The 26,924-nt window shown below is 33.0% G+C and overlaps 3 protein-coding genes across 3 annotated transcripts; all 3 read left to right on the forward strand.

Moving 5' to 3' along the window:
* Positions 1-717: 717 nt before the first annotated feature.
* On the forward strand, positions 718-9,460 carry LOC127845135 (uncharacterized). Its single transcript, XM_052375854.1, has 3 exons — positions 718-1,953; positions 5,084-6,505; positions 8,169-9,460. Exons 1-2 carry the CDS (start codon positions 1,200-1,202, stop codon positions 5,224-5,226), a joined length of 897 nt encoding a protein of 298 aa, XP_052231814.1. The 5' UTR covers positions 718-1,199; the 3' UTR covers positions 5,227-6,505; positions 8,169-9,460.
* Positions 6,328-8,434, forward strand: LOC127846022 (GTP-binding protein RAD-like). Its single transcript, XM_052377203.1, has 2 exons — positions 6,328-6,505; positions 8,169-8,434. Exons 1-2 carry the CDS (start codon positions 6,328-6,330, stop codon positions 8,432-8,434), a joined length of 444 nt encoding a protein of 147 aa, XP_052233163.1.
* Positions 9,461-16,870: 7,410 nt separating the features above from the next.
* Positions 16,871-25,034, forward strand: LOC127846023 (GTP-binding protein RAD-like). The gene is made up of 3 exons (XM_052377204.1): positions 16,871-17,131; positions 23,128-23,310; positions 24,481-25,034. Exons 1-3 carry the CDS (start codon positions 16,880-16,882, stop codon positions 24,745-24,747), a joined length of 702 nt encoding a protein of 233 aa, XP_052233164.1. The 5' UTR covers positions 16,871-16,879; the 3' UTR covers positions 24,748-25,034.
* Positions 25,035-26,924: the final 1,890 nt, after the last annotated feature.

Consider the following 26,924-nt stretch of genomic DNA (forward strand, 5'->3'; position numbering starts at 1 on the left):
AGAAAGCAAACATAAAATATGTTAGCTCAGATGTAGATGTATTGGATTACACGAGTCCTTATTTTACATTTCATATCACCAGTGTCAAAACATTAAAGCGTGCCGGATCTTTGTTCAGGAGGAAGAAACTTTGAGTCTCGATTTAAGCTATACATTTGTTTGTCCTTCATCTGGTTTAAATAACGAATATGTTGGTTTTCAGACTTTGGTTACACTGAAACTGTTGCAATTTAAGTCAACATTGATAAATACTTGGATAAGTGAAAAAGTAAATCTTAGGAAGTGAGCAAGTAACTCTTTTATTAGTAATTGCTATATAACTAGTTACGTTTTAGACTTGATTCGAAAATCCATTTCCTGTAAAGAGATCTTCTAAAGCAAGGCGTGCAAGTATTTTGTATCGTATTAATGAAAAGGAATGATCTTGTATTGAAAATCAATCACATCTTAGACGTGGGCAGAAGAGATGACAACTAGAACTGGTTGGATATTTAGTTTTCTATTATCTTGATGACGGGATTGGTGTCTCAAGAACTGCGAGTTGTTAATTGCTTCATTTTAAGTATGCATACAGTGGACAAATACTTATTATTTACGTGCAGAGTTTCACAGAAATTAAGACATATTGTATAATGTCGGTCTTGGCATTTGTAATGCGAAATGAAACAGCAATGTGGGATAATTACATCGATCAATACCATTGGCAACAGCTGGAGCTTAATTATTGACTCCAGAATGTTTGACATAAGGCGTTTGTATAGATTTCCAGCACATTTTATGAGCCTTAATGCAGGTGCGAGATAAGGCAGTGGCAATTGTGATACTAAGAATTTATTTATGACTGCTTGTTATTAATCAGAACAAATATTGGATATTATTATTCATACTTTTTAGCCAAACGATTCATACGGACAAATTACGTATAGTGTAAGGCTTCTCTTGTTGGAGTCATATCTGCGTGTATCAAATTATCTGTGGTCGATTTGTCGCTTTTGTATGGAAATCTATTATTCAAATGTGGGTTTGCATCGTTACGTGCTTCAAATCTGTAATAAACATGCATATTTACGATTATTTTGAGAACTGGACATTTTAGATTTCGAACATACGAACCTGTTTCATTGCACTGAATTCAGTTATTGATATTCGTAGTAATAATTTATTACACTCGCTGGATTTTAACCTGTTTGTAAGATACTATGGCCGAGCTTCTCCGTAATTCACATAACAGGCGCCAATCGGAGAGTTTAGGGATCACATGCTCGGATATTGGAAGCACTCACTCAGAGCTGTTTGACGGTAAGGATGCAGCAGTCGACTTGAACAGTTCTCACGTTCATTTGCAGTCACAACATCGAGTTCGGTCGTACTCGTTTCAAGTTAATCGCAAGAAGTTGAACGACATTGGGAGGGAACGATGGATTAGCAGCAGAACGAGAAGAAAAAGTGTTGGTTCGTCAGATAGTCCGGACGTATTTGAACAATTTCTTAGTGTTCCGTGCAATCCGACATTTCTTGAGGAAAGTTTTTCTAAGAGACCAGAAATGGATGGGGACGGAAGTAGTAATAGTGATGATGGAAATTATGAGGAAAATCGGCGCGTTAGAAGGGCGCGTTCCTTTCGTGAGCGACCTGAAAGGGCCAGTGGCGAGCTCCGAAGGGTGCGATCATTTAAAACGACATCAAAAGGATTAGTTAATCGCGGTGATTCGTTTAAAACGCGCAAAGGTGCAACGGAGTTTGTGGCGGCTTCAAGTCAACCAGAAGTGACCGTAGATAGAGTCGACGACGATAATACATATCTATTACCAACTGGGGTTATGACAAAAACCGAGGAGCAACTACCGAAGTACTATCGCGTTCTGCTTTTAGGATCAGTCGGAGTTGGCAAATCCTCCATAATCAATCAGTTTATGACATCTGAGTTCTTGGGAGGCGGAAACTTCAATATTTGTAAGTGTTTTTTAAGATAGAACATTATAGTTCTTGCCATAAAGTAATGTTCTAACTTTTATTTCAACTTATTTTAACATGACGGTATTACCTTTTTAGTTGATGAATAATTGGGTCTTTTGTTATCTGTACAAAATTGCTTTTAATGTTGTATTACACTTTGTAAGTAGCACATTTATACAATTTCCATTGACACTTACTCAATGTTGTTTTACGTAACAAATGCAACCATTTTCATGATAACCAATTGATTGGTTTGCTGTTGTGTACGGGTGGTGGTAAGGATGCTTGATGATTATTTATATGTTATTTCTCAAAAGGCAATTTTGAAAAGTCCCTTATCGGTGTTACTTGATTTAACATTTTCTTCATCTGAAAAAATGTTCAAAATAGCTCAATAACATTTCGAAAAAACTAAACATTCATGAATCGCATATCCTGATTTCATTAATTATTACGACAGCTGTCGTCAAATCAATTCAAAACTAAGATGTCCGCTAATTGCCAATTACCTCAAAGATAAAACGATAATATAAGAACCTAACATATATCACCAGGAGTTACATTATTATTAACTGCTGGTCTTTTATTGAAAGAAAGTAACATACAACACACACAGGACAATACATATGCAATTACATAACGCCATGATTTAATCAGCGGTGTTGGCCGTAGAACTTTCGATGAAAATATATGCACATGTTTAATGTAGAAAACTGGTAGACGGTAGCATCTTAATATCATTTTAACGAACGGCATGTAAATGTTTGAACTTTCATCATATTTACGTTAGTTATATCTTTAAAGTAATAAATTACACGCCACAGATATTATGTTAACGATCGGTTTTTGGAGCTGATGTTACATCCTGTAAATTCTTGGAAAAACCTCATACAAATCAAGGACTTACCATTTATATTTCCAATCCTACTTAGCATCAGAAGCGCAAATTTATTTTACCTGTTGACAGGTAGATAATTAAAGTTCTCTTATACACATTCTCTGTGTACAAATCGGCAACAAAGGTGCGTTTGATTATATTTTAAGATAAATAATTCGTAAATAGAAATATTCCGTTAATATATTTTCTTCATCGTATATATGTCAGAACTGCAAGCTTAGATTCTATGTTAAATTTTTGTCAGAATTTTGTCAAGTTATCAATTTATGTCACCTTAACCTGTTTCAGATTACTTAAAATCGATGTTGTCTATTTATTGATAATGGCTCAAATGATCAAATATTAATTAACTTCACATCGTTCGATTGAATATTTATGACGAATATACAACTAGTTTTAGTTTACATTTCAAAACCACCAGTTTACTATATGCAATGTCTTATGTTTTTAACACCGATATCGCGTATAGGCACCACATATTGAACAAGTTCCTCGAAATTAATCTACACTTTCAAGCCATGTAATATTTGATGCAAGTATTTTACCTCAATCAGACCAGCGTTTTTAACTACAGTTTCTGATTCAATATGATGATATCGTCAGCATCACCACCATTATGTAATTGCTATAAAAATTGTGTATTCCCACTTCACGTGGAACTATTGATTGATTGTTTAAATACACATAAAGTAGAGCAATAAATGAAAACATTGCCTGAAAAAAATGCTACCGAGACATTGAACATTTAAAACATGACCTCTGTTCCAGTTTGCATCATCTTAGTAGTGTGTGTTATTTAGTGTTATGAGGGCATAAATTGAATAGTCAGAAATTGAATTATACCAAAAAGCTGTCTTTAAAAAAAATTCACTCAATGATAGCATGTTTGTATTAAATACTATTTAAAAATTAAGACAAGTTCGTTCGTATAAAACCGGTTGTCGAATGTAAATATTTTCACTGTTTTTGGTGTGGGTTGTGAAGTTTATTGCTGTAACATGAATGCTATCAAATTCATTGCATTTGATATAATTAGGTTGAAACAAAAGTTTGTACATGATTGCCGAACAAAGTGCATTCAAGACCCATTAAAGAAATGGTCTGGATCAGCGGGTGCATATGTAGCGTGTTATTGGCAAACAAGAATGGCCTCTTTGATAAATGAGATAAGGCTTGGGATGGAAATAACTACGAAATAATTTATGCTGAAAATTTCAGAGCATTTGTTTGTATTAACCAAGTGGATTCAAATGAATAAATAAAATGGTAAGCCATAGACAAACAGTTTTCGCTTGGTAACTTCAGAACGCATTAGGCTTTTCTGACTAAGCTTCATATAAACAAACCTGAAATGAAACTACGCTTATATTGCTGAGTAGTGCATATGGGGTGATATTAAGTTCATATATACAAATTTATAAAGTTTCGAAAAATTGTGTCCATTCAATAGCATGCGAATGAAGTTAGAGATTCAGATTCAAAGTCTATGTATATATATATATATATATATATATATATATATATATATATATATATATATATATATATATATATATATATATATATATATATATATATATATATATATATATATATATATACTTTATACTAGATAGACCTCGCTTGGGCTTGCGTGTATTTCCCTTACATTATGTTATTTGGTGGAGATCTAGTAGACGGTCACACATGTTTTGTTTTGTAAGATAAAGGGCATGTAGTCCATCTTTACACGAACACTTTGAAAAATGTTTAAACGTCAAAGTTTATTTGTTAAATGGGTTCGTTTTTAATGAATATTTAATAAAATCCATAACGGATACGAGACGGTGTGGTGCAAAATAAATAAATAAACACAAATGCATCAAATGTATTGACTGGAATATTTAACACGCAGCCATGGGAAGAGTCGTGTTCAACAAAGAGACATTCTTTGTAGTCCGTTTTTAATCAGCCCTTAAATTATTATGACATAGATTCCTGTTTATTGGTAACGAACGAAATCAGACCATAGAATACACACTTATTGGCAGGTATACGCAAGTATGTTATTCTAAAAATGCAAATATATGTGCTTATTTAAATGCATTTTAATTTAGCTCCAACGAATGACGAATGGGTATTTACTGGTTTAATGAATATATTTGATCACAAAAAACAATTGAACACACACCTATTGTATGCGGGGCGATTTGAGATTATTTAGTTTTGTCAAATTTCGTTTTTTTCCAGCGCAGTCTGAAGACGACCGTACGGTTACCCTGCAGGTCGATGGCGAGGAAACAACTTTGGAATTCGTAAAATCAAAAGACTTTCAGGCAATCAAGCATGGAATTTGTTTTGATATTTCGCCTTCTCAGTCATTCAAAGGTTGAAATGTGTTAGTATACAGAATATTAGAAAAATCGAGGAAGGAATGACATTCAAAATACACAAATAATATATAACATTAGAAACAAAAGTGCCACACAAACGTATGCGCTAAAGTAGGAAGGGCATATACATACAAATAATCACATGATTTACAATTTGCTTACAAGTACGTTTAACGATGAAAATTCTACAACTAATAATCAATTCCATGTAAAACTGACTCATTCGATATACGCAATTTTACGAAATCAACGAAATTATAAATATACAATAATATAAGTTAAATTTGCATGTATTTGAACGAGAATTGAATTACTCAATGGCTGATTATGACCAGATCAAAAGTTTTGTACATTTCTGAAATCTTAAAACACCAATGGCTCCGTTATATCTCGATTAATAAACACGATTGTTTAATTAAGACATCACATAAATGCACTTTAATGCACTTCTCAACTCGAGTCAATTTTTTATAATGTCCTAAATTGCAATTGTTGAATCACTAAATGTGTGACCTTGTTCAGCATTATTAACCATGTTTAAAGGGTCGACATATCCTTGTTTAAGGGCAAGATCGTAAAAAAGAATTTATCTGAGTTATGTGTTTACATAAAGGAGCCTCGTATATCTTCAAGACGTATATATGCGGTCAAGGAGATAAAAAGCAAAAAGTAGCAGCCAGAGTAGCAATCAGAATCAAAATATGCATCTTTAGTGAACAAATATATGCAAAACTTGTCGGCCAAACTACCCGATAAGATAAGCTTAAAAAATGAAAGACTTCCGTTTTTTTTGAGGCAACGGTGCTATTATATTTACTCATGTTAAGCTGTTAAACGTTTCAGTTAAAAAAATGTTTGAAGAGTTTTTGTATATCGATTTATATGTTTATGTTATTCTTTTTGATGAAAACAAAATCGAGCATTTGAAAATACCTAATAGAAATATATCGAACCAATTTGATCGGTAGTAAATGTTCTGCTGTAAGAGTGAAATATTTGTTGCCATGAAATGTTTTCAAATTCAATGGAAATTATTTCAGCTACGCTATGGTAATTATTTTTCGATGTTTTAGTTATTCATATTTTTATTTTAAGGAAAACATGGAAAACCTTTCGCTTGATGCGTTCGTGGTTGTTTTCTCGACAACAGACCGAATCAGCTTTGACCAAGCCGTAGAAGTTCTTAAGCAACTCCGAGAGGAAGTTGGTGCTCATAAAGCTATTATTCTTGTAGGCAATAAAGCTGATCTTGCTCGGAAAAGGATGATACCTGCTGATGGTAAATACACCGTTCTTTTATAGCACAAATTTGTGCATGCGATATATTCCTTCTTCTAAAACAATCGTTTACCCAAATCCGAAATGTTTTAAGGAACTTGTTCCACAGATTGACAAATTTACATTTTTACAACTTCTCTAAACATATTTAAGAAAACCATAGGCAACGGTCCCTCAACAGAGACATGTTGGAAATGAAATGCTCTAATCAATTTTTGAAATGTTTCTGAAACCATTTTCAAACTTATTCAAAATTTCAACTAGAGAGTTAAGAAGTTGTTGTTTTTAAAGCCACATAAGCAAAAATGCCCGGCCCTAATGCGTCCATATCTTTTGACAAACGATAATCGATTTCAACCTCAGCCGAGCTATAATTGTTCCATAAAGTTTCACAAAGATTGGACTATAAATGTTCCTTCTTGACAGAAAAGAAGGCTTTACTTTAGCCAGATTATGAAAAATGCCCCACCCCTTGTGCCCTTTTATTTAAACGGACAGGAATCATTTTACAACTCGATACACCATTATAATTCATTTTCTTATAAAGTTTCATTAAGATTGAACTAAAATTATGACTTCTTAGTTAACGATGATTCACTTTAGCCATACAAAACATGCCCCGCAACCTTTCGGCAATATTTTTCTCGAAATAATTACCATATCTTAAGGCAGTTGAGCTATTGTAAGAAGTAATGTACGGACCCTGTGCCATAAACAATGGGCCAAAAATGTGACTTATAGAGAATTAAGTGCGTTTTAGTATAGCCATATAAGGAAAAATGTCCTGTCCTTTGGCGGCAATATTTTTCAACAAACCGGAACTATTTAACAAATTATCCAAGATATCAGTACAACACAATTAATGACGAGACCATACAGATATGGATATATATGTTACGTTAAGAGTATTAACTAAGTTTCACTGTAGCCATATATGGAACAATGCCCCTTCCCCAAGCGGCTATTTTTGTCAACAAACCGAAACCATGTTCAAGCTTATCCAAGATGTCATTAGAAGAAGTTTCATGAAAATTGGACGATAAATGTTACTTCCAGAGTGTTAACAATATTTTACTGAAGCCATAAAAGAAAAAATGTTCTGCCCTCCTGGCGGTCATGTTTTTCAACCAACCCTACCCATTTAAAAACTCGTCAAAGATATCATTGGGACAAATTCCGGCCATGTTTCATGAAGATCGGACCATAAATGTTGCCTCTAAAGCATTAGTTATTTGGCGGTCTTGTTTTTCAACTAACCGGAATCATGTTTTAATTCGTTGAGGATATGATGGAAACAAATCTTCTTACCAAATTTCATGAAGAATCAAGGACTTTTTCATCAGTTAATGCTTATTGTGCGTACTGATTCGAGTTAAGCACCATTTGCATTTTTATTTCCGATTTATTTGACAATTCTCCTTATAACAACGCAAGAATGTATACCTTTCCCCATTTTGCATTTACTCGAACTAGTGATTCTGCGTTGAACAAACTAAAGCCTTCTGCCTTGTTTTATGAAGATGTGTTTATTGTTGGTGTTCCACATTTATCTTGACGGTAATGCTTATAGTTTGTAAGGCACGATGGTTGAGGTTTCTTAGCAATGTTATTATATCATATGTTACAAATATGAACATTTTATTTATGTAATCCGTCCTTTGTAGAGGGTCGGTCGGCTGCAGACGGTTACGACTGCAAGTACATTGAGACCTCGGCTGCCTTGAACCACCGGGTTGATGAACTGCTCGTGGGAATCCATAAACAAATCAGTTTGAAGTGCCAATCCATCAACACAACCGCTCTAGAGACACCACTCACAAAACAAAAACACAGAACGAGTTCGTTTAAGAGAACAAAACGATTTTTAGAGAAGATTTTCCTTGGAAATTCGGGCAAGGACAAAACTACTGAAAATCTGTATGTTGAGTGACCTATATATTATTCTGATGTTACATGATTAGAAAACGGTTTCAAACATTTTTCAGGCATTTCGGGACCAAAAAGATAGCGTAATTGTTATTGACTTCCCATGGCTTTGAATGAACGAATTGGTGTGATTCCTAATTTGCCGTTTTATTTTTCCGAACGTTGTTTAAATCGGTTTGTTTGTGAATTAATGGATATGCAAAAACTATAACTTATTTTTACGCATGTATATGTATTTAAAAACATGGCCTTACATACGCTTAATGTATTAATATCACAAAGCAATCAAACGTTAGCAAATATTTACACGATATTGATGACTTATTCGGTATTATTAAATGAGTTATGTAGTCACTTTCTTGTAAAGCACCGCATATTGCATTATTCTCGTCTCTTGGGTAATTAAAAACTTTACATAAAATAGTGCGGTCATACCAAGTTATTGAATGGCAATCGTTTATGTTGTTTTTTTCATGCATTTACCGATATTTTGAGTATGGTATTGGTTAAGAGAAACATAGTTTTAAGTTCCTGGCCAACAAATATAAGTCAATTCATGGTGATTTGAAACGAGTTCTTAAACAGGAAAATGGTTTTGAACTGTTTCGATTCAATGTATAATGAAAGGCGTCAGGCGCTGTCGCATGCATAGAAACAATAGCATTTCTTAATGTTATTATGGGCCCACTTTGTTCATATTATGGTTTGCATGGCATACTTCAGAAACGATTCATACATTGTTTTTAAATAAAGTTACTGAACTAGGACATAGTCAGCTATCCACATCAACTTCGTCAATCTGTTAAGATATTGTTAATGTCCTAAACATTATTATTTAGTTTCATCTACAATGATTCAACTTTAACAAATATAACATTGTTTTAAAATTGTATCAATATTTTATTTATGTAAATAAACATGTTTTCGTCGGTTTATCATCATTGTTTTAAGGTTAACCGTATTTGATTCAAGTTGAAGTTGTAATATCGAATTGGTTTTACAAATATCAATAAAAACGTAATTCATTTGACTCGCTGTTTGAACAATAAGAAATATATGCCTGGATACACACCTGCACTCCGAATTCCATAAGCTCCTTTCTTGCAAAGCAGGACAAATTATCATGCGTATATGCCTACCAGATAACGATGAAACAAAATCGCTTATATGATGTCGTGCATGAACAATCTCGAATCAGAAAGTCGGAATTTCTACAAACACACGTTCTTATTTAGTCGGAATTTCCTTTATGATTAATCAGTTCATAACCTCTGCAATACATGGAATTGAACACTTTTGATTCAGTTACGTTTACGTTAAATATATTTTTCTGGTGTATTTATTGAAAATGACGCGGGTCACCATTTATTTGGTGAGTATCTGGTGATACTGCATGTGAATGCTGTCGAATCAACATGCCTGCTGTCGGTTCTCTAACTGTAATAACAATTCTTTACTTCCCATTTTACTATGTCATACTCAATTATCATCAGATTTCTACCTAAATAAAACCGACACATTTTCTATTTCGCACGACGTCAACATTTTATAACATTTCTTGTTTTAAATAATCTTGTTTTTCATTATGTACGGGAAGTGGAAAGTTTTTCTTGGCTATTATTTATAAATCAGTTGTCAAGCAGCAAATTTAAACGTTTTAACGTTTTGTGTCCCTGAAAATAATAACTGGCGTCGAGTATCGTCCAATATCGTCATATGGACTTGTTTTATATCGTATTACTGCTAGGAAACATGGTATGAATAATAGTTCATCGCATTCATAATAAGTATTATTATGAAGTGCGTATAACGTTTTCAGATGCCGATATGAGGTAATATATTTTGTCTTTGAACGATTCTCTGCATACAACTTATGTCACAGTTATTCTTTAATTGACTTTGAAGATGGATATTTTTTAATAAGACCATTTTATTATCATATGTTTATATGCACGACCATATGAAAGCAAACATATCATGATAATGGATAAAAATCGGGCTATATATTAAATATTTGACAGTATATACCACCAAGTAAGTGAGTCAATGACACGCATTTATTCAAAATTTACAAACGGCGTACAGACATGCCTATTGAAAAACACAAGTTTAAGTTTGTAAATAACATTAAAAGATCACGTTCATAACATGGGGATTTCGTAAACCAACACTAATCAATAAATCTTCGGCATCATGTGCACGTCACTTCGTGTGATTAGTTTTTTTTATCAACTATGAAGCTTTGATGAATTAGATTTTTCTAAAATAAAGAGCACATTTCGCAATATAAAATAAGAAATTATTTAAATAGTTTATGCCTGTGCGACCGCACTGTAGTAGTTATTCAGGACAAATTCTCCTCGAAATTTTGACATGCTATTCGCTTGATTAAACACTTTAAAACAACATCTAAACATCGTATGTTTAACCGAATGTTTAAATTAATATAATAAAACATGTTTTCCAATTACTATGTGTATGTTTTGATGAAATCAAAATGCCTCTTTGAATTCCTTTATTAAAAACAATATATGGTGGGTGATTTTTCCCCTTTTTTGAAAAAAAGCTGCCCACGGTTGATCATATTTTTCATGCTTTGCTTCTTAAAAATCTTAAACGATGGAATAATATGCCAATTTCATATCTGCACACATGCCATTTTGGTTTATGTTAAGACAAAAGAAGTGGATATGGTGTCCGCCTAGCGATCGGGAGGTCACGGGTTCGATCCCCACTGTGGAAGCGTTCTTTAGATCTCCTCCATAGACGTAAAAGAAACGGACTCGAGCGCATTTCATTTAAGCCTGAGTCTTGTTATACATTCGAGCTTAAATAAATAGGTTAAATAAAGACGAAAGTAACGGTATGTGCATTTAATTACACATTAAGCGAAACTCATCTGGCGCGCCTGGCTTTCAATATATCGACGAACAACTGTTGTTGCTTTTCATTTCAAATAGCAAAATGATGATTTACTATAACTATCATAATTAGTATGAGTAGCATTAGTAGTTGTATCAGTAGAAGTGAAGGTCTTTTCCAGTAGCGAGACGTCGTACTGGATGCAATAAACATATAACAAGAGCACTGCATAACGGGTGCCACGCCCGGCTGCGGGTGCAGTCTTGAATAAATGAAAGCTTGTCATTTTTTATATTTAGAGGTCACAGTGACCTTAACCTTCGACCTAGTGACCCCAAAAAATGGGTGTGGCATGTAGAACAAATCAAGGTGCAGCTGCATATGAAGTTTCAAAGTTGTAGGTTGAAGCACTTTGATTTTAGAGCCAATGTTCAAAACCTTAACACAATGTTAAGGTTTTTGCACGACGCGGACGGCGGACGGCGGACGAAGAGCTGGCAATGACAATACCTCGGGTCTTCTCCGAAAACAGCCGGGCTAATAACATATGTTAGATTGAAGCTATTTTTTCGTGAACAAGTTGTTGCGGTTATTGGTAATTCAAATTACATCATAACATTTACTATATATCCCAATCTGTTGACGTTTCCTTTGTGTCGAGCATTTTAAAAAGTTTAAAGTCTTTATTGAATGGATTTCTTAAACTCCAGAAAAATTATCATGTAAAAAATATTTCTAAAATATCGATACCATCTGCTAGTATCTCCAATAACTGATTAGTTTCATTTTAATTACAGAATATAACATCGCGTAAGACAAACAAAAACATGATAAAAAGGTTAGTTTAACGAATTTTTGGCACCATAGGGTATTTTCAATGTATCAAATCAACATTAAGTATCTTTATTATTTATCTGTTCGATTAGCTGATTTGTAAATAATCGAGTTTCACATTCCTAATTTAAGAGAATATCACGTAAAAATAATGTATCGATGACTAGAAAACCATGATCTCGACTTGTGATTAATTAATGGTCACTACTGTAGCGGTCTTTTTATTTCAAGAGTCTATGAATAGTCACTCAATGTACTTGTAATTAGACAAAATAGACATATGCATAAAAGAATATGATACCTGTCATTTGTCTGTGAAAAAGTCTTTTAAGTATAATTGACCAGTACGGACCTTTCTGCGTTATAGTCAAAAAACGTATGGTAGTCCTTTATTATTCAGACATATGTTTGTAGGTGTTTCTATTCCCATCAAATTTCGAAAAATGGAGTGACTGAAACGTTATCATTTTAGCCTTGCGTCAAATTACCGATGTATTGTTTAGGTACGTGAACAGTTTAAGGAACAGTTTCTGACTATGTTGTCGGAAAACATTTAAAATACCAAATTGAATAATTAAACAATAGTTTGTATTATTAAACAAACGTATGCTTGTTGTGTGAACCACAATGAAGAGAATATCTATTAAGTTAATTTGCATTAGCACAGTGTGCGTAACATATATCGCAAGATATATATCATGGCATTGCATGCGGTCGAATTGTCATAATCGTATAATGCCTGCATCGCACATGTGCAACTTGTCATGTGCAACTAACAAATTATAACGATTGTTCCTGTGTCTGAAAAGTTGCCTATTTATGAACCTTTCGTTTCCAAGCTAAAGGTCGTTAATAAACTGGCATTTTCATAATGGCGACCGAAACACAAACGGTGTTCTTTTTTATTATAAAACGTCATTTATTAATTGTTTACACGTGGTAATTTTCAAACAATATATTAAGGAGAAAATTCGTCCCTTGACATTTCTTGCTATCGGTCCATTAGACTAGCTGTCATGAGGAACGAACTTAAAATTTAACCTTATGCTGAATAAATTCCTTTCCGTAATATGCATTGTACATTTACTTGTGAACAGAATATAGGAAATCGTTATTAAAACAAATGCATCAAGTATTATTCAAAACTCTGTTAGCTCAGAAAGTAATCTATATTCCAAACTTCAGAACATACGAATGGTTATATACAATTAAACAACTTATCACGAAAGCATTTTACAGAATAATTATACACGATCATCGATTCATTCGTAATGCGGGAAAGCATGGGAAATTCATATAGTTAATGTTATACATCATGCATACTTATAAGTGCACTACGTGTATATTATCTATATCAGTGAAACCAGGTGCATTCAATTTAAGAAACATAAGTATGGTTGTACTGGAACGTTACATTGTTAAATGCATATTCTCTTAACTTCGTAACAAGCAACATTTTTTTCATCTTGTTATTTTCTACAAACTTACTTTCATTAACGAGGTGTCTATCGCGTAAAAAAGAAGAAAATCTGCACAATCATTGAAAAATTGTCCAGTTTATCTCATGCAACTGATTTTTATCTTGATAAATAATTTGATGACTCAAATTTTGATGAACATTTGCCCGATGGTTACCATGTTTTATATTTAATTATTTCTATCCAATACTAATTACGAGGTATCAAATGCGTCGTTTAAAAGATGTTTATTCATCAGGAATCTACATCTGCACTTTGATTCGAAAGCAAACGTACAGGCGGTTGATACAAGTTATTTTCATTTATTTAGTTTACACCTCGTTATTGAAGCTGTTCTGTGTTAACCGCGGCTTAATTGTGCAAAGTGCTGGACTAGAAATGAAGGAATGAATTAAACAAAAATGCAAACGATTATTAAAATACCGTTTTCAGAGAATATCATATCTATGCAAATAAGTTAAGAAAGCGAACCTCAAGGTTAACCACAGGATGTTACCACTAGAACACAAATGTTGCCGGTAAGTAAGTGATTCCAAATAACATAAAATGCATTCATGCTACACAAAAATACAATAATACTATATACATTTAGGATAAAAACAAATCGCATTGCAAGAGCATATGCTAAACATTTGGCGTTCAAACCGGCTTTGAGGAATCTCAAATCGCCAAGAATCAATCAAGCGAAACAACAAGATTATTTGACCAGACCGATCGTAAGCTTTTTATTGCTGTTCCAGGTTTAATATTCTTGCTTATTATACTAAAAACTAATAAGTTTAAGATCCGTTTTAATGATTTTCCGTATGATTTATGATATCGATAAATGCAATCTTGAGTTCACTAAAAGGTCAGATAATCATCTTTTAAAGTTAACTGTAGCTTATTTAAATTTGAGATATGTTTCATTCGAATACTTTCTATTCAAATAGACGTTTATTATGGTTTCTTTATTCATTTGTAAGACGTTCTTTTCAAAAAGACTTTTGTAAAACTAGCAATGATTTGTATTGAACATTCAAAGTCATTGATCCCATCAATGACAATGTAAAATGTTTAATTGTCACATTGTATGTAATGTTCTCTATTGTATGGACAATCGGTAATCTAAATAAATTCAAGACTTACGGCTTTAATCAACATTTTTTCACCTGATAATCTTTCTGGAGTTTTATCATTTTAATCTATTTCTTAATAACTTAAATACCAAGCTATCTGATGCATAAAGAACCATACATGACAGAAAAAACTACTTTCAATATTAAATAACATTATGCAGTACATATGAAAATAAAACATAATATTCCGACAAACATTGACCCACAGTATCGTACGGTGAATGCTTACTGAGAGCCGTGCCCCAAAGAACCATATTAAAATGCAACTCATGTTTCGTAGGCATAGACCTATAATACTAATATAATAATAATAATAATATAATAATACAACATATAGTCGGATAAAGAGCATCCAATGATGGTGTATACGTACATTCAATCTTTAAAAAATAAGATAACATCTTTGAAGTCATCCAGTTTAATAGTGCAACGGCTAGCCTCTGAGAAACATGTTGGACAAGCTTATGTAGTGTTTTGTTTCACACAATTGTTATAAAATATATTCACTTAAGTGACAGAAAGAAACACGAACATATGCTCAGAACGATAACGAATCTAAATTTACACATTTACGTACAGCTAAGATGTAGACATTTAAATTGGTGTACAAATACCAAATGGACAATCATGTAGGATCTGACACGAGTTGTCATCTCGAATTGTATATCATATTTTATTACACGAGTGTTCAAACAATAAAGCGCAGCATACCTTGGATCCGAACGTACATGTAGACAGTTGATTCCATATGGAATATTTACTTGTGTTTGTTTTGACAACGAATGTGTTGCCTTTCAGACAACGTTTGTTTAATAGAATCTGAAACATAAGATGTCATTAGTTGAAAACTTAAATAAGTGAATAAGTAAATCTAAGGATGCCTACTATTCACTGGTCTAGCAGTTGAACCCGCACGGATCTTCATCGCTGACTTTTGATATGATGTTAGCTCTGTTCTCAATAATTGTGGTAGAACAAGATTCAAAGATCCATTTCATGTAAAGGATTTCCTAAAGCATTGCGTGTAAAGTGTTTGTATCGCATTAACGAAATAGAATGATATTGTATTGAAAATCAATCGCACATAGGACGAAGGCAGACGAGATAACAAATACAACTGATTGGCTATTTAGTTTCCTTTTGTTTTTTGACGGGAATGTTGTATCAAGTACGGCGAGTTGGTCATTGCTTCATTTGGAGTATTCATACAGTGGACAAATACATGTATTTGTTGTTGAGCGTGTCTCTGAAATTGAGACATATCCTATAATGTAGGTCTTGGCGTTTGCAACGAGAAATAAAACAGCAATTTGGGATAATCACATCGATCAATACTATTGGCAACATGTGGAGCTTAATTTTTGCAGTCAGTTTGTTTGACATAAGGCGTTTAAAAAATCCTGACATAGTGTGAGCGTTTATGCAATTGCGGGATTAGGAAGAGACCATTTCGTTACTAAGGATTTATTTATGACTGATCGATATTTATCAGAACAAATATTGGATATTATTATTCAAAACATTTAGACAAACTATAAATACGGACAAATTACGTTAACTGTAAGGCTTCTTCTATCGGAGTCATTAATGCATATTTCAAATTAACTGTGGTCGTTTTGTCGCTTTTGTGTGGAAATCTATTATGCAAATGTGTTTTGGCATTGTTACTTTGCTTTTCATCTGTAATAAACATATATAACAGCGATTCTTTTGAGACATGGACATTTAAGATTTCGAAAATATGAGCCTGATTCATCGCACTGAATCCAGTTCTTGATATTTGTAGTTATTATTTATATCACTCGCTGGGTTTATTTCGGTATTAACGAAAATATGACCGAACTACTCCGCAATTTACATAACAGTCGTCAAAAGGAGTATTTAGGGAGCGAATGCTCGGATATTAGAAACACGCATTCAGAGTTGTCTGGTGTTACTGATGCATCAGGCGACTTAAATGTGAGCAACTGTTCTCAAATACATTTGCAGTCAAAATTTCGAGCTCGCTCGTACTTGCTTCACGAAAATTGCAAGAAGTTGAACGACATTGGGAGGGAACGATTGATTAGCAACAGAACGTGCGGTAAAAGTATTGGTTCTTCAGAGTGTCCGGACGTATTCGACTAATTTCTAAGAGTTCCTTGCAATTCGGAATTTATGGAGGAAAGTGTTTCTAAGAGACCAGAAATGGATGGGAACGGAAGTAGTAATAGTGATGATGAAAATTATGAAAACAATCGACGCGTAAGAAGGGCGCGTTCCTTTCGCGAACGACCGGAAAAGAGTAGCGGCGAGCTTCGCATGGTTCGGTCATTTAAAACGACTTCAAAAGGATTAGTTAATCGGGGTGATTCGTTTAAAAAGCTTAAAGATGCAACGGAGATTTTTGTTGCTCAAAGTCAACCAGAAGTGACCGTTGATAGCCTCGATGACGATAATACATATTATTACCAACCGTGGTTACGACAAAAACCGAGGAGAAATTACCGAAGTACTATCGCGTTCTGTTTTTAGAAGCAGAAGGAGTTGGTGAATCCTCCATAATCGATCAGTTTTTGACATCTGAGTTCTTGGGTGGCGGAAACTTCAATATTTGTAAGTTTTCGAAGATGGAATAGCAGTCTCTGATTATAATACTCGTTGTTACTTTTTGATTTAATTTATTTGAGCACGACGGTATAAGCATTTTATTAAATTATTTTCTCTATATAAACGTTCTCACTTTCTCATCATACCGTATAATATGCACATTGTTGCAATGTCATACGACATGTGCATGAAGTAAATGGTTTAACTCAATTTAATTATAACATATTGTTTTGTAGGGTGTAGGAAAGGGTGCTTGACGATTATGAATGAGTCAGTTAACCAAAAACAAGTTGTAAACGTCTCCTACGGGTGCTACTTGCTTTACCATTGTCCTTATCTGAAAATGGTGCAACATGTTAAATGCCACTGCAAAATAAGGTAAACATCACTGTATCGCATATATCTAAATCATGAAACCACAGCTGTTAACAGATCCATTTTCAAAACTTCAAAACTACAATGTCCGCTAATAACCAATTACCAAGGAGATTATGGAAGAACATAGAAACTACAGATAAATCACCAGGATTTTTAAGAATAACAACTGCTGGTCTTTTATTGAAAGAAAGTGACATACAACATATAACTATACATTTGCGATTACGAAACAAATTACCGTGATTTAATGAGCAGTTTTTGCCGTAGAACTTTCGATGCAAAAGATTAGTTATATCTTAATGTGCAATCTGTGCAGTTGTGTGAACGTCCATCATATTAACGTTAGTAATATCTTTGAAGTTCAATATAACTAAAAAGTACAGTGTAGGTCACATAACCCCAAACCGGAACTCCTGTTTACAGGTTAACATGCAGTCAATTTGATATATAGCACACATTGTTCAGTGAATGCTGCCTAGGATTTGTAAAATAGAATGCAAATGGTACGTTTTGGTATTATTTTGAAGGTATATTTGTAAGCAATAAGAAAAAGAGCCACTTTTGTGCTCTACTTTTTCTGTTGATGGTTCCCGGCTTTGAAAGTAGGTCATACTATTTGAGTAAAAATGGTCGCCTCTACATGTGTCAAAACTGGTGTGCCTATTCTAAGGTAAATATTTTGAGTTACAACACATAGAATTTGATGGCATGCTTTTTTTTCAAAAGATTATGCATTTATCGTTCCAATGATGTATAATGATATAGTGTTGAAACGCTTGGTCACTGTAAAAATTGATATCGAACATCAACTATTTTATATGTAATATAGAAGGAAATTAATTGCGCATGCGTAACCTGTAGATGTTTATTTATGCTCGTAAACTAATACGACTTGTGGCTGTCTTTCTTTTCAGTGACCCTGAAATAATATCCTTTTGTTAAGATCGTTTGTGTGTATGTGCTGGGTTTACATCCTTTAAATGCCTAACCCCCCCCCCCCGATAAAATCATGGACTGACCGAGTTATCAGGCCAATCCTCCTCACATGTTGACAGGTATATAATTGAAAAGCTCTTATTCAAATTCTATTCACAACTCGGTAAAGTTTGTAATTTAATTATCTTTGCAGATAGATAATTCGTGAATAAAACCATTTCACAAGCCTCTTTTACACCATATGTATGTCATTACTGCATTCAAAACTGATTTTAATCAGATTCTTAATTAAATTATGTTAGCCTTTCGATGTGTTATCAGTTAAAGTAACTTAAGCATGCTTTAGATGACAAGTTTTATCTAGCGCTGTTGATTTTGTGATGTTGACTTCATTACTCAAATATCAAAAACACTTCAAGGCGTTCGATCGAATAATCGCATCACCCGGCACGTATTGTTTTGCCAGAAATTTGACTTGTTCATTAGACGATTAAAGCAACACGTTACTATTTATAATAGCTGATTACAATTAACACTGCTATCGGCCGAGAACAATCGCGTATGAGCACCACACATTGAACGAAATCCTCGAACCAAATCACCAAGTTCAAACCGTGTAATAATTGAAGCAATAATTTTAGCTCAATCAGACCAGCGTTTAGTATTCCATGTTCATGATTGAAAGGTCTGCTATCGTAAGTTTCTCGACCATTATGTAATTGCATTAAAATTTCCTATCCCCAACTTCATTTTGAACTAATGATTTACTGTTTACGTAAACGTATAGTAGGACAACATATCAAGCAAGTGCCTGAAAGTGACATTGCTATTTATAAGCATGAGTTTTTCACAATGCGCATAATCAAAGTGGTGTCGTATTATGTAGAGTTATAATTGCATAAATTAAATAGACGCATGGTGTTGATACCGAAAGTATGGGATTTAACAAATCATTATTGCTTCTTTCTTGGTTAATTAATGATAGTGTTTATTTAATAATGAATCAGTCTTCATTAAAGCCTTTCCCTTTAATATATCACATTGCGATCCTTAATTAATGTGTCACCGACACACAATCAGTTCATATTTCTTAAAAACTGAATGGCGTTTGTTTCGATTCGAAGACATTTAGATTTATTTACCAATAAAAATGACATTAAGGGAAGCTATTACAAAAACACACTATGATAAATCACTTTTTATCATAATTTACGTGATGAGTCATACATGTTTTAAATAAAGAAACCATTATATAATTATTACTATTATTATTATTATTATTATTATTATTACTAGTAATATTATTATTATTATTATTATTATTATTATTATTATTATCATTATTATTATTATTATTATTATCGTTATTATTATAATTGTTATTCATAAAACGACCCATTGACATAAACGTCTTGAACACCGTGCGCATGTAGCGTATTATTGGATAACAAGTATACCCTTGTTTATAATCATTCAGGTTTCAGATGAAAACTTCGGAATTATTTATATTGAAAATGTCAGAGCATTTGTTTTGTATTCGCCAAGTTGAATCAATGAATAAATAAAATGGTTTGCCATAGAAAAGCTGTTTCCGCTGGGAAACTTCAGAACGCATTGTCCTTCTCTGGCACAACTTCATAAAAATACCTAAAATTAAAACCACGAGTATTCCTGTATTGAGGGCGAGAAGAGCTGAGGGCCACATTCACTAAAATAGATTCACGGTTTCTTTTCGTTTACTTAAGAACAAAATGTGATACTGTGTTGAATTGTACATTGGTACTTCTTTTTTTTTGCTTGGTGTTTCCTAAGTAGTGGTATCAAGGTCACGTTCATTATTAATAAATTTCAAAAAATTGATTCCATTCAATAATATGAGAATGCAGTTAGAGATTTGGATCAAACTTCAAAATAAATACCTTATACTAGATATATTACGGTTGGGATTGCATGTCAACTATTACACGAAAACTTAAAAAGAAAGTTTAAACGACGAAGAATATCAGTAAAAAGAAGTTTCTAGGCAGCGAATATTTAATAAAATCCATTTGGGATACGAAACTGTGTTGTGAAAATAAAAATACAAATGTTTTAGCTCAATGATTTATTAAAAAATGGATCAATTTTTAATGAAACATCATACATAGTTTATAATATAATCTGAATTTATGCGGAAATATGTACCGTTTTAACTGTGATTTTAAACTTAGGTCTGATTTCTCAATGTCCATAACACGTATTGACTGTAATATCCAACAAGCAGCAATAGGCGGAGTCTGGTTCAACAAACGGACTTAAATTGTATGCTGTTTTAAACATCCTTTAAATATATATGTATACACGTCTTTTTATTGGCAGCTAATCCAATCCGACAACAATATACACGAATATTAGCCGGTATATAGCATCATTTGATCATACAGTTCGAGAATGTGTACATATATTTACTTGCATAAACATTTGGCTCACAAAGAATCTCAAAAAGACCTTTAATGGTTTAATCAATATATTTGATCACCAAGTACAATGGAACACACATATTGACTTGCTTGGCGATTTAAGATGATTTATAGAATGCTGTCGAACTATTTTTTCCAGCGCAATCCGAAGACGAACGGACGGTAACCCTGCAGGTCCATGGCGAAGAAACAACTTTGGAATTCGTAAAATCAGAAGACTTTCAGGTCATCAAACATGGTATTTGTTTGGATCTTCCTCATTCTCGCTTACACATTGCTTGGTTTACCAGAAGGAGTTGTATAGTGATGAAACTCATCACAATTCTTCTTGTCATAACGGTAAGGACAGAGTGACCTTAAAATGGCCGATAACACAACCAATACCCACACACTTTACCTGACTGGGTTTATCGAATCGTACTCTCGATCTTATGCATTACTAGCCTATCGCTTTACCAGACAGTAAATTTGACATTAAAATAGTAAATTATGGAATCACTGGAAATTGTCGAACAAAATAACGCACAACATACATAAAAATACATATTAATAGAAACAAATAAAGACGCATAACACATGATCTACACTTCAATCTGTATAGTAATTTTTTTACGGTTAATCATTTGACATTTATAATCATGACAATGTACTACTGACTATTGAGACATTTTACAGAATATGACGAATTTGAAAATATTAAATTATACAATTAAAAGTTGCATTCATTTTAACTAGAATCGAATGGATGTTTGTAATAAGATTAACCACATTGTAACTTCATGAAAGCTAACACGTGATCAATTACCACGTTATAACAGACTAAACATTTATTAACACAACAGTTAAATTAACGAATAAACTTTTTGCCCATTAATGCACCAATCCTCTCGAGTTAATTTCTCATAGTGTAAAGAATTGAAATTGTTGCATGACTTTAAACATAATCGTGTTGAGAATTAAAAACCATGATAAAAGGGTCGGTATTGCCTTGTACGAGTGTAAGATCGTAAAACAAAGATTATCTAAGTAATGTGTCTATATTAAAGGGATCTTTTCACGCTTTGGTAAATTGACAATATTGAAAAAAGTTGTTTCAGATTCGCAAATTTTCGTTTTAGTTATGATATTTGTGAGGAAACAGTAATACTGAACATTTACCATGGTCTAATATAGCCACTATATGCATCTTTTGACAATTTTAAAACCTAAAAATTATAAATCGTTGCAACGCGAAACGATTGAATAATTTGGAGAGTTCTGTTTTTGTCGTTAATTTTGGTGAAACAACGAAGATTGCTTATATAAGGTATAAAATACGTCAAATATGTGTACTCGGCGGACTAGCTCAGTAGGCTAAAGCGTTTTTACTTCAGGACTCTGGCAGGACTCCAGGGGTCACTGGTTCGAAACCTGCTCCGGGCAATGTTCTTTTCCTTTTTTTAATTTTTTTCTTGATTTTTTACTGAAGCTTTTTCGATCCAATGTTTACATTTATCAATATAAAGCATTTAATGAATAAGTTAAAAAATGCCAAAATCTGTGAAAAGGCCCCTTTAAGGTGTTTGTTTGTATATATTCAAGACGACTATAACATATATGCGGTCAAAGAGATACGTAGCAATAAGTAGCAGCCGAAGTAGCATTCAGTGTCAGAATTTTTATCTATAGTAAATAAATATATGGACAACATCTCAGCCAAACTACCTGGAAAGCTAAGCAGAACAAATACTCTGAACTTTTGATTATTTTGATACAGTGGTGCTTTTACATAATCTAATGTTATGGTGGTTTACGTTTCGGTTCGATACACGAGATTAAAAAGTTTATAAATGTATATTTTTACATTTATATTTTTATGAAAACACAATTGATTTGGCAAATGACTGTATGAAATAAACATACTAAACCAATCTGATCGCTTGTGTTTTCCCTACTGTAGAAGATAAATATATATTGCCATGCCAGCTTCATATTCAATTTATGCAGCAATACTGATGTATTTGTTATCGATGTTTTAACCAGTCATTTGTTGTTTATTTTAAGGAAAACATGAAAAACCTTTCGCTTGATGCGTTTGTGGTTGTTTTCTCGACAACAGACCGAATCAGCTTTGACCAAGCCATAGAAGTGCTAAAACAGCTCAGAGAGGAAGTTGGTGCTCATAAAGCTATCATTCCTGTAGGCAATAAATCTGATCATGCTCGGAAAAGGACGATACCTAGTGATGTTAAATACAACGTTCTTTAACAACAAAAAACTTTGCATGCGAGATATTTCTTCTTCTTTAAATGATAATTTCGATTCGAAGCTATTTTTCTTCTAAGTAAGTTCAATCAATAGGTTAAATAACCTTTACAACCTTATTAATGAATATGAAGAATGAAACAGTTGCCAAATACCTTTCAAACCAAAACATTTTCATTAAAACAATGTTAAGGGGCTTGCAGCATGTTTAACGGAACATGATCAACAGATTGAGATAATGACTTTAAATCTTTGTATCAGAGATTCAAGTAAAAAATGAACTATGTAGAGTTGGACATATGTTCTAAACACATTTTCTTGTATGAATTATCATAAATTAAATCGGACCATTTTCAAACTATCCATATCAAGTTCTTTAGTATTGTTCTGCGAATCTAGAAAGATGGTGAAGATGTTGAAGCAGTAATTGTCAATATAGAGGCATTTTACTGTTCAGTGGAACAACGTTCAATAACACGTAGCATTGAATTTAGTTTATTGAATATGTTCAAATAATAAGTGTTTATCACGAAATTTATAAACGAACGCAACATACAAACTGTTGATAACGTTTATGTGACGGACAATTGTGCTAATTAAAAAACTATGACTAGAGCAATGTGTTACCCATAGGTGGGGAAAGGTTTGGAAATATTTAACATAAACTTGAAAAAAAATGATGCTGTTGTCGATCGGACTGTATGTGATACAAAAACATATTGTAAATGTGTTTTATAAGATATTCTCGTTTGTACACCATTATTATCTCGTATGAGATTTCCAAATTATATGTGAGATAAAATGGAAACGCGTACGGTGTAATTGGTTTATGCGTAATATCCGTAATGAAATATTCGAGTAAAAACACCTTTGTATTTTGCTTATGAATATATTTATACCGAAATTAAAACCTAGTGTCATAAATTGGAATCATAAAAACACTTTTTTAATAAATGCCTGTATGTAATTAAGATGTGTTGTTCGTATTGATTGTGTGTTTGTTTTCACTATTTTTGACTTTCATGCTTAATGCTTATAGTTCAGAAGGCAAGAAGGCTGAGATCTCGAAGCAATATCAGTGTATCATATTTGTTAATATAAACATAACATTAATTCTAAGAATCAATACATATTTTCCGTTGTGTTTTAGAGGGTCGGTCGGCTGCCGACGGTTACGAGTGCAAGTACATTGAGACCTCGGCTGCCTTGAACCACCTGGTAGACGAACTGCTAGTGGGAATCCATAAACAAACCATGCTGAAATGCCACGCCATTAATAACAACGCTCTAGAGACACCGCCTACAAAACAAAAACAAAAACACAGAACGAGTTCGTTTAAGAGAACGAAACGATTCCTCGAGATATTTCTTGGAAATTCGGGCAAGGACAAAACTACTGAAAATCTGTATGTTGAGTGACCTTTATTAATTAGAATAATATTATGTAAACCGTTTAAAACATATTTGCAGATTTGGGCCAATAAGTGAGTTGTATTGTAATTGAAATGCTATGGTTTTGTATAAAAATCGTTGAGATTTTTAATTTACCGTGTGTGTTTTTTTTTACGTACAATTTATATTAAATCGTTTAATTTGGAATCGATGTTTGAAAAAATAGCAAAGAAATCATCGCTCCCGTCATGCTTGACATCACTAAGTTTGAAAGTAGTATACGTAGTGTATTTATCACTTTTAACAAAACAATGTCTCCCTTTAACAAAGTTATATGTGTTGCAAAACCTTGCCCTTCATACACTGAAATATTTTACAATCACAGAGTAATTAAACGTGCTCATATTTTTGGATTATGTTAATAATGTGGTATTATTAGTTAAGTCATGAACTCATCTTCTTTAAATAGTTTGGTAATACGTTAGAATTAAATAAATGTAAAGCATATTGTTTTAACAGGCCTCTCATGTAATGGAAACTCAAAATAAACTATTAAAATACTAATATGTTAAACCGAGTTATATGAAATGGAAATTAGAAGCATTTACGCTTTTTAAGACATGTACTTAGTGCGCATGATATTGATAATATAAACATTAGTTTTAAGTCCCTGGCCACCGAAAATAATTAAATTCATGCTGGCAAGGAATGTGTTGTTTTGAAGGAAAGCTCTGCTTTTTGCACGAAACACTATTACGTTTGTAAAAAATGCATTAAAGTAATTTCGTGCTTATTGTAAACGTAAAGTTAAAATCTTCTCGCGTCGCGCGTTTGCTTGTAAAGACACACTAGCATTTAAAATCACGTAACCGGCATTATAAGTCAGTGGAATTCGCTTAATGATTAATTGAGAGTTACTCGCTTAAAAATTTATTTAACGAGTAATTGGTAGTCAATGATATCTCTTCATAATCGTGTACATGTATACGTCGTCGAATCAACCTGTCATTTATCGATTCGCCAATGTTAATATACATGCTTTTCTAAATAAGCCAACTACACCTTCTTAATTCTTATTAAACTTTGCCACAAGCAATTATCATACTATTTCGACACAATTTAAACCGGCACGTTATCTATGTAGCACGATTTCATTTCTTTTTAATATGTTTGATTTTCATTGTGTACGGTTAAAAGAAAGTTTGAACGACAATTATTAATAATCACTTGTCAAGCATCAATTTTGAACCGTCTCCTTGCGAAGTTTCATATAAATTACTTTGCCATGTGCTTTTCCTCAAACTAAGTTAAAATAATGTATATCAATATGAAATAGAACATATCAGCTCAATAACATATGTTTCTATCATAACAAAACATAATATAGTATACTGACTTAATCATGAGAAGCTCATCGTCATTAATACACATATAAAATAACAATTTGCTTAGAAGTACACACAAAATACACATAATTTTTAAGAACTATTTATTAAAATAAACAGGAAATAAACATATTTCGTGAACATATTACACGAGAATGTCACGAGTATGTCATAGGCTATCACCACATTCGTCAGTCACAAATCAGCCACATTTTTAAAAAACCGTGATGTCCCTGACTCCAAATTTTCTTAAAGTTAACACAATTATAAGGAACATGCAAACTTAATGCGCATAAATATATGAAAGGTTAACTACCATAACATTCGCGGTATTTGTTAAAAACTTCGTACACATGTTGCATACATTTACCATATATACGCGAACAAAAAGACAGCACATTTTTAAGTTGAAAATCACTTGCCAAAAACTTTGTTGGTTAGAACACCACTTGTTGTGGTATTTCCGTAAATCAACCAAACTCGTGGGTGATTCAACGTTTTATAACCCTGAAAATAATAGCTGGCGTCAAATATCGTCATATGGACTGGATTTATGTCGTATTACTGCAAGGGTACATGGATGAATACTTGTTTATCGAATTCATTTAAGCATTAGCATGAAATACGCATGACGTTTTCACATGCTAACATATGAATTATGTATTTTCTCTCAAAAAGTTTCTCTTCATACAATTAGGTCAAGATAGTCCTTAAATTAACTTTGACGACGGACTATTTTTCTTTCCATATAACGACCAACATCAGATGATCCTGGATAACAGTCAGGCTCTAAATTAAATATTTGACAGTATTTTAATT

The sequence above is a fragment of the Dreissena polymorpha genome, chromosome 9, assembly GCF_020536995.1.
Source record: "Dreissena polymorpha isolate Duluth1 chromosome 9, UMN_Dpol_1.0, whole genome shotgun sequence".
NCBI classification, from domain to species: Eukaryota; Metazoa; Mollusca; class Bivalvia; order Myida; family Dreissenidae; genus Dreissena; species Dreissena polymorpha.

What these genes read in the sequence shown, in the direction of transcription:
- LOC127845135 (XM_052375854.1), top strand. Translation starts at nt 1,200, where the DNA reads ATGGCCGAGCTTCTCCGTAATTCACATAACAGGCGCCAATCGGAGAGT. An exon ending in AGGCGGAAACTTCAATATTT is followed by an intron (nt 1,954 to 5,083) that starts GTAAGTGTTTTT and finishes GTTTTTTTCCAG; the next exon opens with CGCAGTCTGAAGACGACCGT.
- LOC127846022 (XM_052377203.1), top strand. Translation starts at nt 6,328, where the DNA reads ATGGAAAACCTTTCGCTTGATGCGTTCGTGGTTGTTTTCTCGACAACA. An exon ending in AAGGATGATACCTGCTGATG is followed by an intron (nt 6,506 to 8,168) that starts GTAAATACACCG and finishes CGTCCTTTGTAG; the next exon opens with AGGGTCGGTCGGCTGCAGAC.
- LOC127846023 (XM_052377204.1), top strand. Translation starts at nt 16,880, where the DNA reads ATGGAGGAAAGTGTTTCTAAGAGACCAGAAATGGATGGGAACGGAAGT. An exon ending in TTGCTCAAAGTCAACCAGAA is followed by an intron (nt 17,132 to 23,127) that starts GTGACCGTTGAT and finishes GTTTATTTTAAG; the next exon opens with GAAAACATGAAAAACCTTTC. An exon ending in AAAGGACGATACCTAGTGAT is followed by an intron (nt 23,311 to 24,480) that starts GTTAAATACAAC and finishes TGTGTTTTAGAG; the next exon opens with GGTCGGTCGGCTGCCGACGG.